The 15941-nt window shown below is 48.3% G+C and overlaps 1 protein-coding gene across 1 annotated transcript in view; it reads left to right on the top strand.

Annotated features, from left to right (window-relative positions):
- LOC137532381 (inter-alpha-trypsin inhibitor heavy chain H3-like) overlaps window positions 1–15941 on the top strand; it is a 140365-nt gene that overhangs the window by 102943 nt on the left and 21481 nt on the right. Inside the window, exon 15 of the mRNA XM_068252814.1 lies at window positions 11862–11879. Within this exon, the coding sequence (XP_068108915.1) occupies window positions 11862–11879 (18 nt within the window). The remainder of the gene's footprint in view (window positions 1–11861; window positions 11880–15941) is intronic.

Here is a 15941-nt window from a genome sequence, read left to right on the forward strand (position 1 = left end):
ATGAAGCACTTTTTTATTACATTATTTTCACTGGAGTTCCTCTTTAAGGTGCTAGAATGCCAGGATAGTATAAATACCCCCCAAATGACCATATTTTGGAAAGAAGACACCCCAAGGTATTTGCTGAGGGGCATAGTGAGTTCATAAAATATTTTATTTTTTGTCACAAGTTAGCAGAAAATGACACTTTGTGACAAAAAAAATAATAAAAAAAGTGTTTCCATTTCTGCTAACTTGTGACAAAAAAAAAAATAAAATCTGCCAAGGACTCACCATTAGAGATGTGGGGAGATTCGGGAACCGTTTGCCACATCTCTACTCACCATGCCCCTCAGGGAATACCTTTAGGTGCCTACTTTCCAAAATTGGGTCACTTGTGGAGTACAATGCCCTGGCATTTTGGATGGGCTAAATTGTGAGCACCCCTGTAAAGCTTAAAGGTGCTCATTGGACTTTGGGCCCCTTTGCGCACCTAGGCAGCAAAAAAAGTTTCACACATGTGGTATCGCCGGACTCAGGAGAAGTAGAATAATGTGTTTTGGAGTGTCATTTCACACATACCCATGCTGGGTGGTGGAAATATCTCTGTAAATGACAACTTCAAATCAAAATCAAAAAAATTGTCAAATTGTCATTTACAGAGATATTTCTCCAAGCCAGCGTGTGTATTTGTGGAAATACATTATACTACTTCTCTTGAGTACGGCGATCTGGATTTGACTTCTGGATTCATATAAAAAATGATCACGGGTAAATTAGAAATTAGCGAATTTGGAGAGCAACCCTGATAGCAAGTGCTACGAACTTATGCCTGCTAATTGGCAATGACGAGCGCTCCACGCGTCCTGCCCTGGGCCTCTGCCGGTCCAATCACTTTAAAGGACATTATCCCCAAACTCTGATTGGCCCAATAGGCTGCCTGTGATTTGACAGGAAAGTTGAGCTGCCTGAGCCTATTGGGCCAATCAAAGTGCGGGGATAATGGCCTCAATTCACTAACCAAGGAAAGCCACACCCGGTGTGTTTGTTGCCCTCCATCAATGGACAGCCATTGGTCAGCCTCTTTCAGCTGGCAGATTCCAGTCCTGTGTTTTCCGAGAGAGAGCGACAACAGTACATTGAAGACTTCTGTATCCATGTGGAGACGGCTAATCTCCAAAAAGCTACATTGATTGCTTTCCCTTCTTAGCAACCTCATTTTGTGACCCCTCTCTTCTAACATTATTCCCATTGCCCGAACATACTGCACCATTGGGCTCTCTGTGTTTACTGTCAAGGTACTTTTTCCTGTATCTCTCAAATTCCTGCAGAGAAACTTGTGTCTCCATTAGGGCTGCTCAAAGCCGGAACCGGGAGACATCCGGATAGTTCTATCCGGATATCATCTTACCTATCTGACGTCTTCTTCGTCCGTCCCTCAGCGCCTCCCACGATGCGGTCCAAGCGGCGGTCACGGGATTACAAACACTTCCTCCTTCCGGGTTGAAGGAGGAAGTGTTTGTAGTCAGGTGACCGCCACGTGCAACGCATCGTGGGAGGTGCCGAGGGACGACCGAAGAAGACGTCAGACAGGTAAGATTGACCCCCCCCGGCCCTACCCCGCACAGCTTTACAGGGAGGTATCCGGATAGCAACTATCCGGGTATCTTCCAGTTCTGGATTTGAGCAGCCCTAGTCTCCATCACAGGCTGGATCTTTCAATCACAGCTGTATTTTATGACGGGTCTGGGGGTTCCCTGATTGGCCACTGGTGACATGTGATGCAGAGCGACTAAAGGCAAAGCAGGTAATCCTGACCGGTCATTAGTAAATGCAGGTGTGATAGAAGGCGCAGACCACTGCACAATGCTGCACTAACACTGGCCTCAATAATCCAGCATCTGCTGTGAGGGTTATTGTGTTCTGATGAAGTTCTGCAATGCACAGGGATACACAGGAGAATGTACATATAACAAGTAAATTATATTCTGTTATTAATATGTCACGAATATTCACTTTATTTTCCTTTTCAACAGGTCCCACTGAAAGCTGGGGTAAGGAAATTAAAGGACTTTTCTTTGTAAAAGCAGAATTGACAATCATGTCTGTGTGTTGTGGAGACGTGTACAGATTGTGAACTTTTTCAAATGATCATGGAACCTGAAACAGCCCATCTGAATGAGTTAGGAGCGGCTCACATGTGTGTTCTGCTGACATACACCAAAAACCTCTAGCAGATCCGCGAAACACTAGAGGTTTTTTAAGCGTTTTTCAGAGCGATTCCAGGCATGTTTGAGAGGTGTTCTAAACATGTCTAGCGTCTTTCAGAGCGGTTTGAGCTTTTTCTATACTTTACATTGAGGCAGAAACGCATCTGCAATCTGCAAAAATGCTGCAGCCCCCGAGTTTGCATTTGTGGAAAAAACGAGCTGCTCTGGTGTGCACCATCCCATTCACTTTCATTAGCCAAGCGGTTTTCCCCTGCAAGCGTTTTAAAAAACGCTCCAGAACCGCTCTGGTGTGCACCAGCCCATATATAGCAGCCCATAAATAGTAGCAATAAAAAGTATGTGATCCCTTTGGAATTATATGGATTTCTGCATCAATTGATCATAAAATGGGATCTGATCTTCATCTAATGCTGGGAATACACGGATAGATTCCGGCTAATTAAGATGGCTCGATTGATAATTTCCGACACGTCCGATCACCCGCCCGATCGTTTCCGCACTCGATTCCGCATGGGGGACAATGGAAAAAGATAAGGAAAACTCGAGTACATTCGAATTCGGGTCTGGGTCAAATTCGGATTCGCCCGGCTGGAATGGACTTGAATTCGATTCAGGTGGATTCATTCGGATCCGGGTCAGGAGAAAATGTGGCCGTGATCGCGAATTCATGATTCAAAACCCGCCAAATTTAAGGGTTAATTGCAAAGCCCCCTTAAATGCCAGAATCACCAAATTTGCAGGTTATGTTAAGAAGAAAAGTGGGAGCAAGGGGAAACCTTTTTTTTTTTTCAAAAAGACCTTATACTTTTTGAGAAAATCGATTTTTAAAGTTCAAAGACAAAAACCAATACATTTAAATGCCGGTCAATGACAGATCGTGGGAAATATTTCCCAGCAGTTAATAGCAAAGGCCCCTTATAGCCTAGCAATACCAAATTTGCAGGACATGTTAAAAAGATAGTGGAAAACAATATTTTAAAAAAATTGTAAACATTTTTATTTTTGGGGAATGCTCTGAGTGTGGGAAATCTGAAAAAAAAATGGCGTGGGGTCCCCCCTCCCGAGCCTCTGTAACCCCTTGTCCCCCATGCAGGCTGGGATAGCCAGAATGCGGAGCCCCGGCCGACTGGGGCTTCGCACCCTGAGCTATGCCAGCCCGCATGGTCCATGGTATGGGGGGGGGGCATCCTTCCCCTCCCCCCGGAGCCCTTGTCCAATCCATGGACAGGGACTCTTCCCCACCTCCAGTGCCCCAGAAGGAGGTGGGGGCGACGACTCCCTGGAGGGGGTTCATGGTGGCATCTGGGAGTCCTCAGATGCCCACCCCCCTCCCAGGAGAAATGAGTATAGGGGTACAAAGTACCCCTTACCAGGGGCGGACTGACAACTCATGGGGCCCCCGGGAAATAGGAGATTATGGGGCCCCCCCATACCAGTGTTTCCCACCTTTCACGTTCTTTTTTTACAGGCTAAGATATAATAATTTACTGACAACAGATATTTTATAATGATAAAAAAACCCTGCGCCGCGCGTAGCACGGCGCACCGAAAAATGGGTGTAGTCACGCAACAGAATGTGGGCGTGGTCATGGGTAGGGCAAAATATACATGACCTTAGCAGCGGTGTAAAAGGTCTGCCGGCCGGGGAAGTTTGAACTCTGCCATAGTGTTTCCCCCCAAAATACATGTAATCTGACAGCATTTCACCAAAAACCCATGCAACTTGGCAGAGGTTCCTCCAAAATACAGATAATATGGCAGTCGTTCCCCCAAAATAGACGTAATCTGGCAGCAGTGGTTCCCCCAAATAGATAATCTGGAAGCAGCGGTTCCACCATTATACACAATCTGGCAGCGGTTCCCCAAAAATACACATCATCTGGCAGCTGTTTCGCAAAATACACTTAATCTGCCAGCAGCAGTTCCCCAAAAATAGTTAATCTGGCAACAGTTCCCAGAAAATAGGTGCCCCCAGTATAGGTAACCAGGTCAAAAGGTATCCCCAGTGGAAGTAACCAGGTCTATAGGTTTTCCAGGGCAGGTATCCAGGTCTATAGGTGTCCCCAGTATAAGTAGCCAGGTCTATAGGTGTCCCCAGAATAGGTAGCCAGGATTATTGGTGTCCCCAGAATAGGTAGCCAGGATTATAGGTGTCCCCAGGATAGGTAGCCAGGTCTATGGGTGCCCCCAGTATAGGTAGCCAGGTCTACAGGTGTCTCCAGAATAGGTAGCCAGGCCTATAGGTGTCTTCTGTATAGATAGCCAGGTCTATAGGTGTTACCAGTATATGTAGCTAGGTGTATAGGTGTTCCCAGTATAGCCAGGTCTATGGGTGTCCCCAGTATATGTAGCCAGGTGGATAGGTGTCCCCAATATATGTAGCCAGGTCTATAGGTGTCCCCAGTATATGTAGGCAGGTGGATAGGTGTCCCCAGTATATATAGCCAGGTGGATAGATGTTCCCAGTATAGCCAGGTCTATAGGTGTCCTCAGTATATGTAGCCAGGTGGATAGGTGTCCCCAGTATATGTAGCCAGGTCTATAGGTGTCCCCAGTATATGTAGCCAGCTGTATAGGTGTTCCCAGTATATGGAGCCAGGTTTGTAGGTGTCCCCAGTATTTGTAGCCAGGTGTATAGGTGTCCCCAGTATATGTAGCTAGGTGTATAGGTGTCCCCAGTATATGTAGCCAGGTGTATAGCTGCCCCCAGTATAGCCAGGTGTATAGGTGTCCACAGTATATGTAGCCAGGTGTATAGCTGCCCCCAGTATAGCCAGGTGTATAGGTGTCCCCAGTATATGTAGCCAGGTGTATAGCTGCCCCCAGTATAGCCAGGTGTATAGGTGTCCATAGTACATGTAGCCAGCTGTATAGCTGCCCCCAGTATAGCCAGGTGTATAGGTGTCCCCAGTATATGTAGCCAGGTGTATAGCTGCCCCAGTAAAGCCAGGTGTATAGGTGTCCCCAGTATATGTAGCCAGGTGTATAGCTGCCCCCAGTAAAGCCAGGTGTATAGGTGTCCCCAGTATATGTAGCCAGGTGTATAGCTGCCCCCAGTAAAGCCAGGTGTATAGGTGTCCCCAGTATATGTAGCCAGGTGTATAGCTGCCCCCAGTATAGCCAGGTGTATAGGTGTCCCCAGTATATGTAGCCAGGTGTATAGGTGTCCCCAGTATAGCCAGGTGTATAGGTGTCCCCAGTATATGTAGCCAGGTGTATAGCTGCCCCCATTATAGCCAGGTGTATAGGTGTCCCCAGTATATGTAGCCAGGTGTATAGCTGCCCCCGGTAAAGCCAGGTGTATAGGTGTCCACAGTATATGAAGCCTGGTGTATAGCTGCCCCCAGTATAGCCAGGTGTATAGGTGTCCCCAGTATATGTAGCCAGGTGTATAGCTGCCCCCAGTAAAGCCAGGTGTATAGGTGTCCCCAGTATATGTAGCCAGGTGTATAGCTGCCCCCAGTATAGCCAGGTGTATAGGTGTCCCCAGTATATGTAGCCAGGTGTATAGCTGCCCCCAGTATAGCCAGGTGTATAGGTGTCCCCAGTATATGTAGCCAGGTGTATAGCTGCCCCAGTATAGCCAGGTGTATAGGTGTCCCCAGTATATGTAGCCAGGTGTATAGCTGCCCCCAGTAAAGCCAGGTGTATAGGTGTCCCCAGTATATGCAGCCAGGTGTATAGCTGCCCCCAGTATAGCCAGGTGTATAGGTGTCCACAGTATATGTAGCCAGGTGTATAGCTGCCCCCAGTATAGCCAGGTGTATAGGTGTCCCCAGTATATGTAGCCAGGTGTATAGCTGCCCCCAGTATAGCCAGGTGTATAGGTGTCCCCAGTATATGTAGCCAGGTGTATAGGTGTCCCCAGTATAGCCAGGTGTATAGGTGTCCCCAGTATATGTAGCCAGGTGTATAGCTGCCCCCATTATAGCCAGGTGTATAGGTGTCCCCAGTATATGTAGCCAGGTGTATAGCTGCCCCCAGTAAAGCCAGGTGTATAGGTGTCCACAGTATATGTAGCCAGGTGTATAGCTGCCCCCAGTATAGCCAGGTGTATAGGTGTCCCCAGTATATGTAGCCAGGTGTATAGCTGCCCCCAGTAAAGCCAGGTGTATAGGTGTCCCCAGTATATGTAGCCAGGTGTATAGCTGCCCCCAGTATAGCCAGGTGTATAGGTGTCCCCAGTATATGTAGCCAGGTGTATAGCTGCCCCAGTATAGCCAGGTGTATAGGTGTCCCCAGTATATGTAGCCAGGTGTATAGCTGCCCCCAGTAAAGCCAGGTGTATAGGTGTCCCCAGTATATGCAGCCAGGTGTATAGCTGCCCCCAGTATAGCCAGGTGTATAGGTGTCCCCAGTATATGTAGTTAGGTGTATAGGTGTCCCCAGTATATGTAGACAGGTGTCCCCAGGACAGGGAGCGGTGAAAGGGAGCGGTGTGCAGAGCGTGGGGAAAGGAGGAAGTTTCCCCCCCCCCTTCCCTCACCTTGGGGCCCCCCTTCCTGGCTCTCCCCTCCGGAATACTGAAGTGTTGCACTGTCGTACAGCGGCTGACAGCGGGCTTACCGCGAGACTTACCGCTGTCCAGCCACCGGAGGGAGCTGTGATCTGTGCGCCACAAGTCTGGTCTTGAGTAGACCAGACTTGCGGCGCACAGATCACAGCTCCCTCAGCCGGCTGTAACAGCGGTAAGTCTCCGCCCACTGTCAGCCGCTGTACGACAGTGCGACACTTCAGTATTCCGGAGGGGAGAGCCAGGAAGGGGGGCCCCAAGGTGAGGGAAGGGGGGGGAACTTCCCCCCCTTCCCCGCTGTTCCCATAGCTCCCTTTCAGTGGCTGCTTCCCCTCCTGCCCAGGGTTGTCTGGCGGGGCCCCCCCTGACCACGGGCCCTCGGTCCGTGACCGAGTGCCCGAATGGTCAGTCCGCCCCTGCCCCTTACCCATTTCCACAAAGGGTTAAATGAAATAAAAACACAACCACGAAAAAAGTCCTTTAATAAGCTTAATTAACCACTGGTGACAAGTGATGCAAAGTGACTAAAGGCAAAGCAGGTAATCCGGACCGGTCATTAGTAAATGCAGGTGTGATAGAAGGTGCAGATCACTGCACAACGCTGCACTAACACTGGCCTCAATAATCCAGCATCTGCTGTGAGGGTTATTGTGTTCTGATGAAGGTCTGCAATGCACAGGGAGACACAGGAGAATGTATATGTAACAACAATTCAATTATATTCTGTTATTAATATGTCACTAATATTCACTTTATTTTCCTTTTCAACAGGTCCCACTGCAAGCTGGGGTAAGGAAATTAAAGGACTTTTCTTTGTAAAAGCAGAACTGACATCATGTCTGTGTGTTGTGGAGACGTGTACAGATTGTGAACTTTTTCAAATGATCATGGAACCTGAAACAGCCCATCTGAATGAGTTAGGAACGGGTCACATCTGCTGACATAGGGCCAGTGTGCACCAAAAACCTCTAGCAGATCCGCAAAACGCTACAGGTTTTTGAAGAGGTTTTCTAAACATGCTTAGCGTTTTTCAGAGTGGTTTGAGCTTTTTCTATACTTTACATTGAGGCAGAAACGCATCTGCAATCTGCAAACCTGCTGCAGCCCTCGAGTTTGCGTTTGGGGGAAAAACGAGCCGCTCTGGTGTGCACCATCCCATTCACTTTCATTAGCCAAGCGGACATATCTGATAAGCAGAGATCTGTAGTAATTGTCCACTGCTGCACCACTGACCGCTGCTGTACCATGCTGCACAACAGAGTATATGTGAGCCAGCCCTAAACAGCATACTCAGTGGGAGGACTTTTACTTGGCTCCTCCTGTTATTGCTGTTGAGTTTACAAGAAAGCAGCTACAGAAGATTGGCTTCCATGTGACATCAGTCTGATGTCCCAGATACACTACTGAATGGTGCTCTAGCCTCAAACTGAAGAAAAATCCACATATATTCATTAGAAGTGATTTATCAGACATCTGTTTACATACATGGTTAAAACAAGCTCTACACTGTAAGCCAGATTTATCAAAGCATTACCGACAGTTTTTTCTTCTTAAACTGTTCTAACCAGCAGGGGAACTGTTCTACATGATAATAAGAAACATCTTACATCCTACTTAATAGCGACAGTTTAGTGTGGATTTCTAGAGCTGCACTACAGTTAAGAAAAGTGCAAATCCATCCCTAAACTGCCGCAGTTTAAGAATTGCTTCATAGCAGTTCTACAGATAGTGCAGCAGTGTAGGCTAGAAGTGATTTGTGAGGTGCTCCTCCCCCTGCTGCCAGCTGTCCTAGGAAGCAATTCTGTGCTTAAGCCTTCCAGTGCTGGGCATTGATGCAGAACAGCAGATGTGTTGGTTACCTCAGCAACAGCAATTCCCCTCACACACTGCACTGGCTGAGAGACCTTCCTAAAGACTCAAATTTTACAACAGTTGAAGAAGGAATCTGCACTATATGCTGATTTCTTAATATGTCTGAGACAGTTCTGCATGGATTTCTAAAAACCTACCAATGCTTTATCTCTGGCACTCTTGATAAATGTCCCCCTGAGAGTCTGCGCAGGACTAGAGTTGAGATTTAGGCTACTTTCAACAAAATTTATGCTAGGTCGCTGCAAACTCTGCAGTGCGTTGCCGCATGATCCGTGCACAGATTATGCAGCAATGCAAGTGTATGGAGACGCTGTAAGTGTAAACGAGCAGTCGCGGTTGTGGTGCGGCGCACAGGCACAGAGCGACGAAACTTCAATGACGTACTTCCTGTCAAGCAGGGAGTATGTCACTGTGTGGGGGCGGAGCTACACATATTACTCTGTTGCCGCACTCTGCCTCAGGGTAATATGGATGGGGGAGTGGTGCGGCCCTGCCCTGAGCTCTCCTGCTGCAGGTCGATCGCACCGTGCAATGTATAAAACAAGGCTGAAAGAGCTTAGTCAGTGTTTGCCCATTGTATAATCTTTCCTCTCCCTGACTTACATTCTGACATTTATTACAGGTGGCAACATTATTACTGCTAGCAGGTGCAGCCCTGCGGAATGTTTGTTTACAAAGAGATCCAAAGCCAGTAAAAATAATGCCTGGTCTCCCAAGATTGCTCTGGGGGGAGAATTCTGCATTGTTAATCAGCCTAGACTGTGGCATCACTGGGAGGGGCAGAGTTACATACCAATATATAGCAATATATAGATATAGGAATTGTTATTCATGCTGAAATCAGGATAATTAACAAAAAAGTTGGTATCCTGAATAATTAACTGCATTCTACTAGGTGTCACTACAGGGCCTCTTTAAATCCAGTTAAATTTAACACAGAACAAGGTAATTTTTCAAAGTAAACATGTTGATTAGCGGTAATTATAAGCATTAACTTTAGAGCTTACCTTTACTAAACCAAATATTCCCCGTCTTTTATCCACCGTGGCGGCCCCACTGATATGCAGAAACGGCAAGCTGCTGCAGCACATCAAGCCACTCCCCCTCGCGCCGCTTCCTCACCAGGAAGGCAGGGCTTACCCAGAAGGCAGAGCCCACAGGAGGCGGGATTGTCTAATGACCAATAACAGCACACAAAGCTTCATTCAATAGACCGGATAAGCAAGCTTCTATGGGTGTCCCCAGTATATGTAGCCAGGTGGCTAGGTGTCCCCAATATATGTAGCCAGGTCTATAGGTGTCCCCAGTATATGTAGGCAGGTGGATAGGTGTCCCCAGTATATATAGCCAGGTGGATAGATGTTCCCAGTATAGCCAGGTCTATAGGTGTCCTCAGTATATGTAGCCAGGTGGATAGGTGTCCCCAGTATATGTAGCCAGGTCTATAGGTGCCCCCAGTATATGTAGCCAGCTGTATAGGTGTTCCCAGTATATGGAGCCAGGTGTGTAGGTGTCCCCAGTATTTGTAGCCAGGTGTATAGGTGTCCCCAGTATATGTAGCTAGGTGTATAGGTGTCCCCAGTATATGTAGCCAGGTGTATAGCTGCCCCCAGTATAGCCAGGTGTGTAGGTGTCCACAGTATATGTAGCCAGGTGTATAGCTGCCCCCAGTATAGCCAGGTGTATAGGTGTCCCCAGTATATGTAGCCAGGTGTATAGCTGCCCCCAGTATAGCCAGGTGTATAGGTGTCCACAGTATATGTAGCCAGGTGTATAGGTGTCCCCAGTATATGTAGCCAGGTGTATAGCTGCCCCCAGTAAAGCCAGGTGTATAGGTGTCCCCAGTATATGTAGCCAGGTGTATAGCTGCCCCCAGTAAAGCCAGGTGTATAGGTGTCCCCAGTATATGTAGCCAGGTGTATAGGTGTCCCCAGTATAGCCAGGTGTATAGGTGTCCACAGTATATGTAGCCAGGTGTATAGGTGTCCCCAGTATATGTAGCCAGGTGTATAGCTGCCCCCAGTATAGCCAGGTGTATAGGTGTCCACAGTATATGTAGCCAGGTGTATAGCTGCCCCCAGTATAGCCAGGTGTATAGGTGTCCCCAGTATATGTAGCCAGGTGTATAGCTGCCCCCAGTATAGCCAGGTGTATAGGTGTCCCCAGTATATGTAGCCAGGTGTATAGCTGCCCCAGTATAGCCAGGTGTATAGGTGTCCCCAGTATATGTAGCCAGGTGTATAGCTGCCCCCAGTAAAGCCAGGTGTATAGGTGTCCCCAGTATATGCAGCCAGGTGTATAGCTGCCCCCAGTATAGCCAGGTGTATAGGTGTCCCCAGTATATGTAGTTAGGTGTATAGGTGTCCCCAGTATATGTAGACAGGTGTCCCCAGGACAGGGAGCGGTGAAAGGGAGCGGTGTGCAGAGCGTGGGGAAGGGGGGAAGTTCCCCCCCCCCTTCCCTCACCTTGGGGCCCCCCTTCCTGGCTCTCCCCTCCGGAATACTGAAGTGTTGCACTGTCGTACAGCGGCTGACAGCGGGCTTACCGCGAGACTTACCACTTTCCAGCCACCGGAGGGAGCTGTGATCTGTGCGCCACAAGTCTGGTCTTGAGTAGACCAGACTTGCGGCGCACAGATCACAGCTCCCTCAGCCGGCTGTAAAAGCGGTAAGTCTCCACCCGCTGTCAGCCGCTGTACGACAGTGCGACACTTCAGTATTCCGGAGGGGAGAGCCAGGAAGGGGGGCCCCAAGGTGAGGGAAGGGGGGGGAACTTCCCCCCCCCTTCCCCGCTGTTCCCATAGCTCCCTTTCAGTGGCTGCTTCCCCTCCTGCCCAGGGTTGTCTGGCGGGGCCTCCCCTGACCACGGGCCCTAGGTCCGTGACCGAGTGCCCGAATGGTCAGTCCGCCCCTGCCCCTTACCCATTTCCACAAAGGGTTAAATGAAATAAAAACACAACCACGAAAAAAGTCCTTTAATAAGCTTAATTAACCACTGGTGACAAGTGATGCAAAGTGACTAAAGGCAAAGCAGGTAATCCGGACCGGTCATTAGTAAATGCAGGTGTGATAGAAGGTGCAGATCACTGCACAACGCTGCACTAACACTGGCCTCAATAATCCAGCATCTGCTGTGAGGGTTATTGTGTTCTGATGAAGGTCTGCAATGCACAGGGAGACACAGGAGAATGTATATGTAACAACAATTCAATTATATTCTGTTATTAATATGTCACTAATATTCACTTTATTTTCCTTTTCAACAGGTCCCACTGCAAGCTGGGGTAAGGAAATTAAAGGACTTTTCTTTGTAAAAGCAGAACTGACATCATGTCTGTGTGTTGTGGAGACGTGTACAGATTGTGAACTTTTTCAAATGATCATGGAACCTGAAACAGCCCACCTGAATGAGTTAGGAACGGGTCACATCTGCTGACATAGGGCAAGTGTGCACCAAAAACCTCTAGCAGATCCGCAAAACGCTACAGGTTTTTGAAGAGGTTTTCTAAACATGCTTAGCGTTTTTCAGAGTGGTTTGAGCTTTTTCTATACTTTACATTGAGGCAGAAACGCATCTGCAATCTGCAAACCTGCTGCAGCCCTCGAGTTTGCGTTTGGGGGAAAAACGAGCCGCTCTGGTGTGCACCATCCCATTCACTTTCATTAGCCAAGCGGACATATCTGATAAGCAGAGATCTGTAGTAATTGTCCACTGCTGCACCACTGACCGCTGCTGTACCATGCTGCACAACAGAGTATATGTGAGCCAGCCCTAAACAGCATACTCAGTGGGAGGACTTTTACTTGGCTCCTCCTGTTATTGCTGTTGAGTTTACAAGAAAGCAGCTACAGAAGATTGGCTTCCATGTGACATCAGTCTGATGTCCCAGATACACTACTGAATGGTGCTCTAGCCTCAAACTGAAGAAAAATCCACATATATTCATTAGAAGTGATTTATCAGACATCTGTTTACATACATGGTTAAAACAAGCTCTACACTGTAAGCCAGATTTATCAAAGCATTACCGACAGTTTTTTCTTCTTAAACTGTTCTAACCAGCAGGGGAACTGTTCTACATGATAATAAGAAACATCTTACATCCTACTTAATAGCGACAGTTTAGTGTGGATTTCTAGAGCTGCACTACAGTTAAGAAAAGTGCAAATCCATCCCTAAACTGCCGCAGTTTAAGAATTGCTTCATAGCAGTTCTACAGATAGTGCAGCAGTGTAGGCTAGAAGTGATTTGTGAGGTGCTCCTCCCCCTGCTGCCAGCTGTCCTAGGAAGCAGTTCTGTGCTTAAGCCTTCCAGTGCTGGGCATTGATGCAGAACAGCAGATGTGTTGGTTACCTCAGCAACAGCAATTCCCCTCACACACTGCACTGGCTGAGAGACCTTCCTAAAGACTCAAATTTTACAACAGTTGAAGAAGGAATCTGCACTATATGCTGATTTCTTAATATGTCTGAGACAGTTCTGCATGGATTTCTAAAAACCTACCAATGCTTTATCTCTGGCACTCTTGATAAATGTCCCCCTGAGAGTCTGCGCAGGACTAGAGTTGAGATTTAGGCTACTTTCAACAAAATTTATGCTAGGTCGCTGCAAACTCTGCAGTGCGTTGCCGCATGATCCGTGCACAGATTATGCAGCAATGCAAGTGTATGGAGACGCTGTAAGTGTAAACGAGCAGTCGCGGTTGTGGTGCGGCGCACAGGCACAGAGCGACGAAACTTCAATGACGTACTTCCTGTCAAGCAGGGAGTATGTCACTGTGTGGGGGCGGAGCTACACATATTACTCTGTTGCCGCACTCTGCCTCAGGGTAATATGGATGGGGGAGTGGTGCGGCCCTGCCCTGAGCTCTCCTGCTGCAGGTCGATCGCACCGTGCAATGTATAAAACAAGGCTGAAAGAGCTTAGTCAGTGTTTGCCCATTGTATAATCTTTCCTCTCCCTGACTTACATTCTGACATTTATTACAGGTGGCAACATTATTACTGCTAGCAGGTGCAGCCCTGCGGAATGTTTGTTTACAAAGAGATCCAAAGCCAGTAAAAATAATGCCTGGTCTCCCAAGATTGCTCTGGGGGGAGAATTCTGCATTGTTAATCAGCCTAGACTGTGGCATCACTGGGAGGGGCAGAGTTACATACCAATATATAGCAATATATAGATATAGGAATTGTTATTCATGCTGAAATCAGGATAATTAACAAAAAAGTTGGTATCCTGAATAATTAACTGCATTCTACTAGGTGTCACTACAGGGCCTCTTTAAATCCAGTTAAATTTAACACAGAACAAGGTAATTTTTCAAAGTAAACATGTTGATTAGCGGTAATTATAAGCATTAACTTTAGAGCTTACCTTTACTAAACCAAATATTCCCCGTCTTTTATCCACCGTGGCGGCCCCACTGATATGCAGAAACGGCAAGCTGCTGCAGCACATCAAGCCACTCCCCCTCGCGCCGCTTCCTCACCAGGAAGGCAGGGCTTACCCAGAAGGCAGAGCCCACAGGAGGCGGGATTGTCTAATGACCAATAACAGCACACAAAGCTTCATTTAATAGACCGGATAAGCAAGCTTCTATGGGTGTCCCCAGTATATGTAGCCAGGTGGCTAGGTGTCCCCAATATATGTAGCCAGGTCTATAGGTGTCCCCAGTATATGTAGGCAGGTGGATAGGTGTCCCCAGTATATATAGCCAGGTGGATAGATGTTCCCAGTATAGCCAGGTCTATAGGTGTCCTCAGTATATGTAGCCAGGTGGATAGGTGTCCCCAGTATATGTAGCCAGGTCTATAGGTGCCCCCAGTATATGTAGCCAGCTGTATAGGTGTTCCCAGTATATGGAGCCAGGTGTGTAGGTGTCCCCAGTATTTGTAGCCAGGTGTATAGGTGTCCCCAGTATATGTAGCTAGGTGTATAGGTGTCCCCAGTATATGTAGCCAGGTGTATAGCTGCCCCCAGTATAGCCAGGTGTGTAGGTGTCCACAGTATATGTAGCCAGGTGTATAGCTGCCCCCAGTATAGCCAGGTGTATAGGTGTCCCCAGTATATGTAGCCAGGTGTATAGCTGCCCCCAGTATAGCCAGGTGTATAGGTGTCCACAGTATATGTAGCCAGGTGTATAGGTGTCCCCAGTATATGTAGCCAGGTGTATAGCTGCCCCCAGTAAAGCCAGGTGTATAGGTGTCCCCAGTATATGTAGCCAGGTGTATAGCTGCCCCCAGTAAAGCCAGGTGTATAGGTGTCCCCAGTATATGTAGCCAGGTGTATAGGTGTCCCCAGTATAGCCAGGTGTATAGGTGTCCACAGTATATGTAGCCAGGTGTATAGGTGTCCCCAGTATATGTAGCCAGGTGTATAGCTGCCCCCAGTATAGCCAGGTGTATAGGTGTCCACAGTATATGTAGCCAGGTGTATAGCTGCCCCCAGTATAGCCAGGTGTATAGGTGTCCCCAGTATATGTAGCCAGGTGTATAGCTGCCCCCAGTATAGCCAGGTGTATAGGTGTCCCCAGTATATGTAGCCAGGTGTATAGCTGCCCCAGTATAGCCAGGTGTATAGGTGTCCCCAGTATATGTAGCCAGGTGTATAGCTGCCCCCAGTAAAGCCAGGTGTATAGGTGTCCCCAGTATATGCAGCCAGGTGTATAGCTGCCCCCAGTATAGCCAGGTGTATAGGTGTCCCCAGTATATGTAGTTAGGTGTATAGGTGTCCCCAGTATATGTAGACAGGTGTCCCCAGGACAGGGAGCGGTGAAAGGGAGCGGTGTGCAGAGCGTGGGGAAGGGGGGAAGTTCCCCCCCCCCCTTCCCTCACCTTGGGGCCCCCCTTCCTGGCTCTCCCCTCCGGAATACTGAAGTGTTGCACTGTCGTACAGCGGCTGACAGCGGGCTTACCGCGAGACTTACCACTTTCCAGCCACCGGAGGGAGCTGTGATCTGTGCGCCACAAGTCTGGTCTTGAGTAGACCAGACTTGCGGCGCACAGATCACAGCTCCCTCAGCCGGCTGTAAAAGCGGTAAGTCTCCACCCGCTGTCAGCCGCTGTACGACAGTGCGACACTTCAGTATTCCGGAGGGGAGAGCCAGGAAGGGGGGCCCCAAGGTGAGGGAAGGGGGGGGAACTTCCCCCCCCCCTTCCCCGCTGTTCCCATAGCTCCCTTTCAGTGGCTGCTTCCCCTCCTGCCCAGGGTTGTCTGGCGGGGCCTCCCCTGACCACGGGCCCTAGGTCCGTGACCGAGTGCCCGAATGGTCAGTCCGCCCCTGCCCCTTACCCATTTCCACAAAGGGTTAAATGAAATAAAAACACAACCACGAAAAAAGTCCTTT

This window comes from Hyperolius riggenbachi, chromosome 9 (assembly GCF_040937935.1).
Source record: "Hyperolius riggenbachi isolate aHypRig1 chromosome 9, aHypRig1.pri, whole genome shotgun sequence".
Classification (NCBI taxonomy): domain Eukaryota; kingdom Metazoa; phylum Chordata; class Amphibia; order Anura; family Hyperoliidae; genus Hyperolius; species Hyperolius riggenbachi.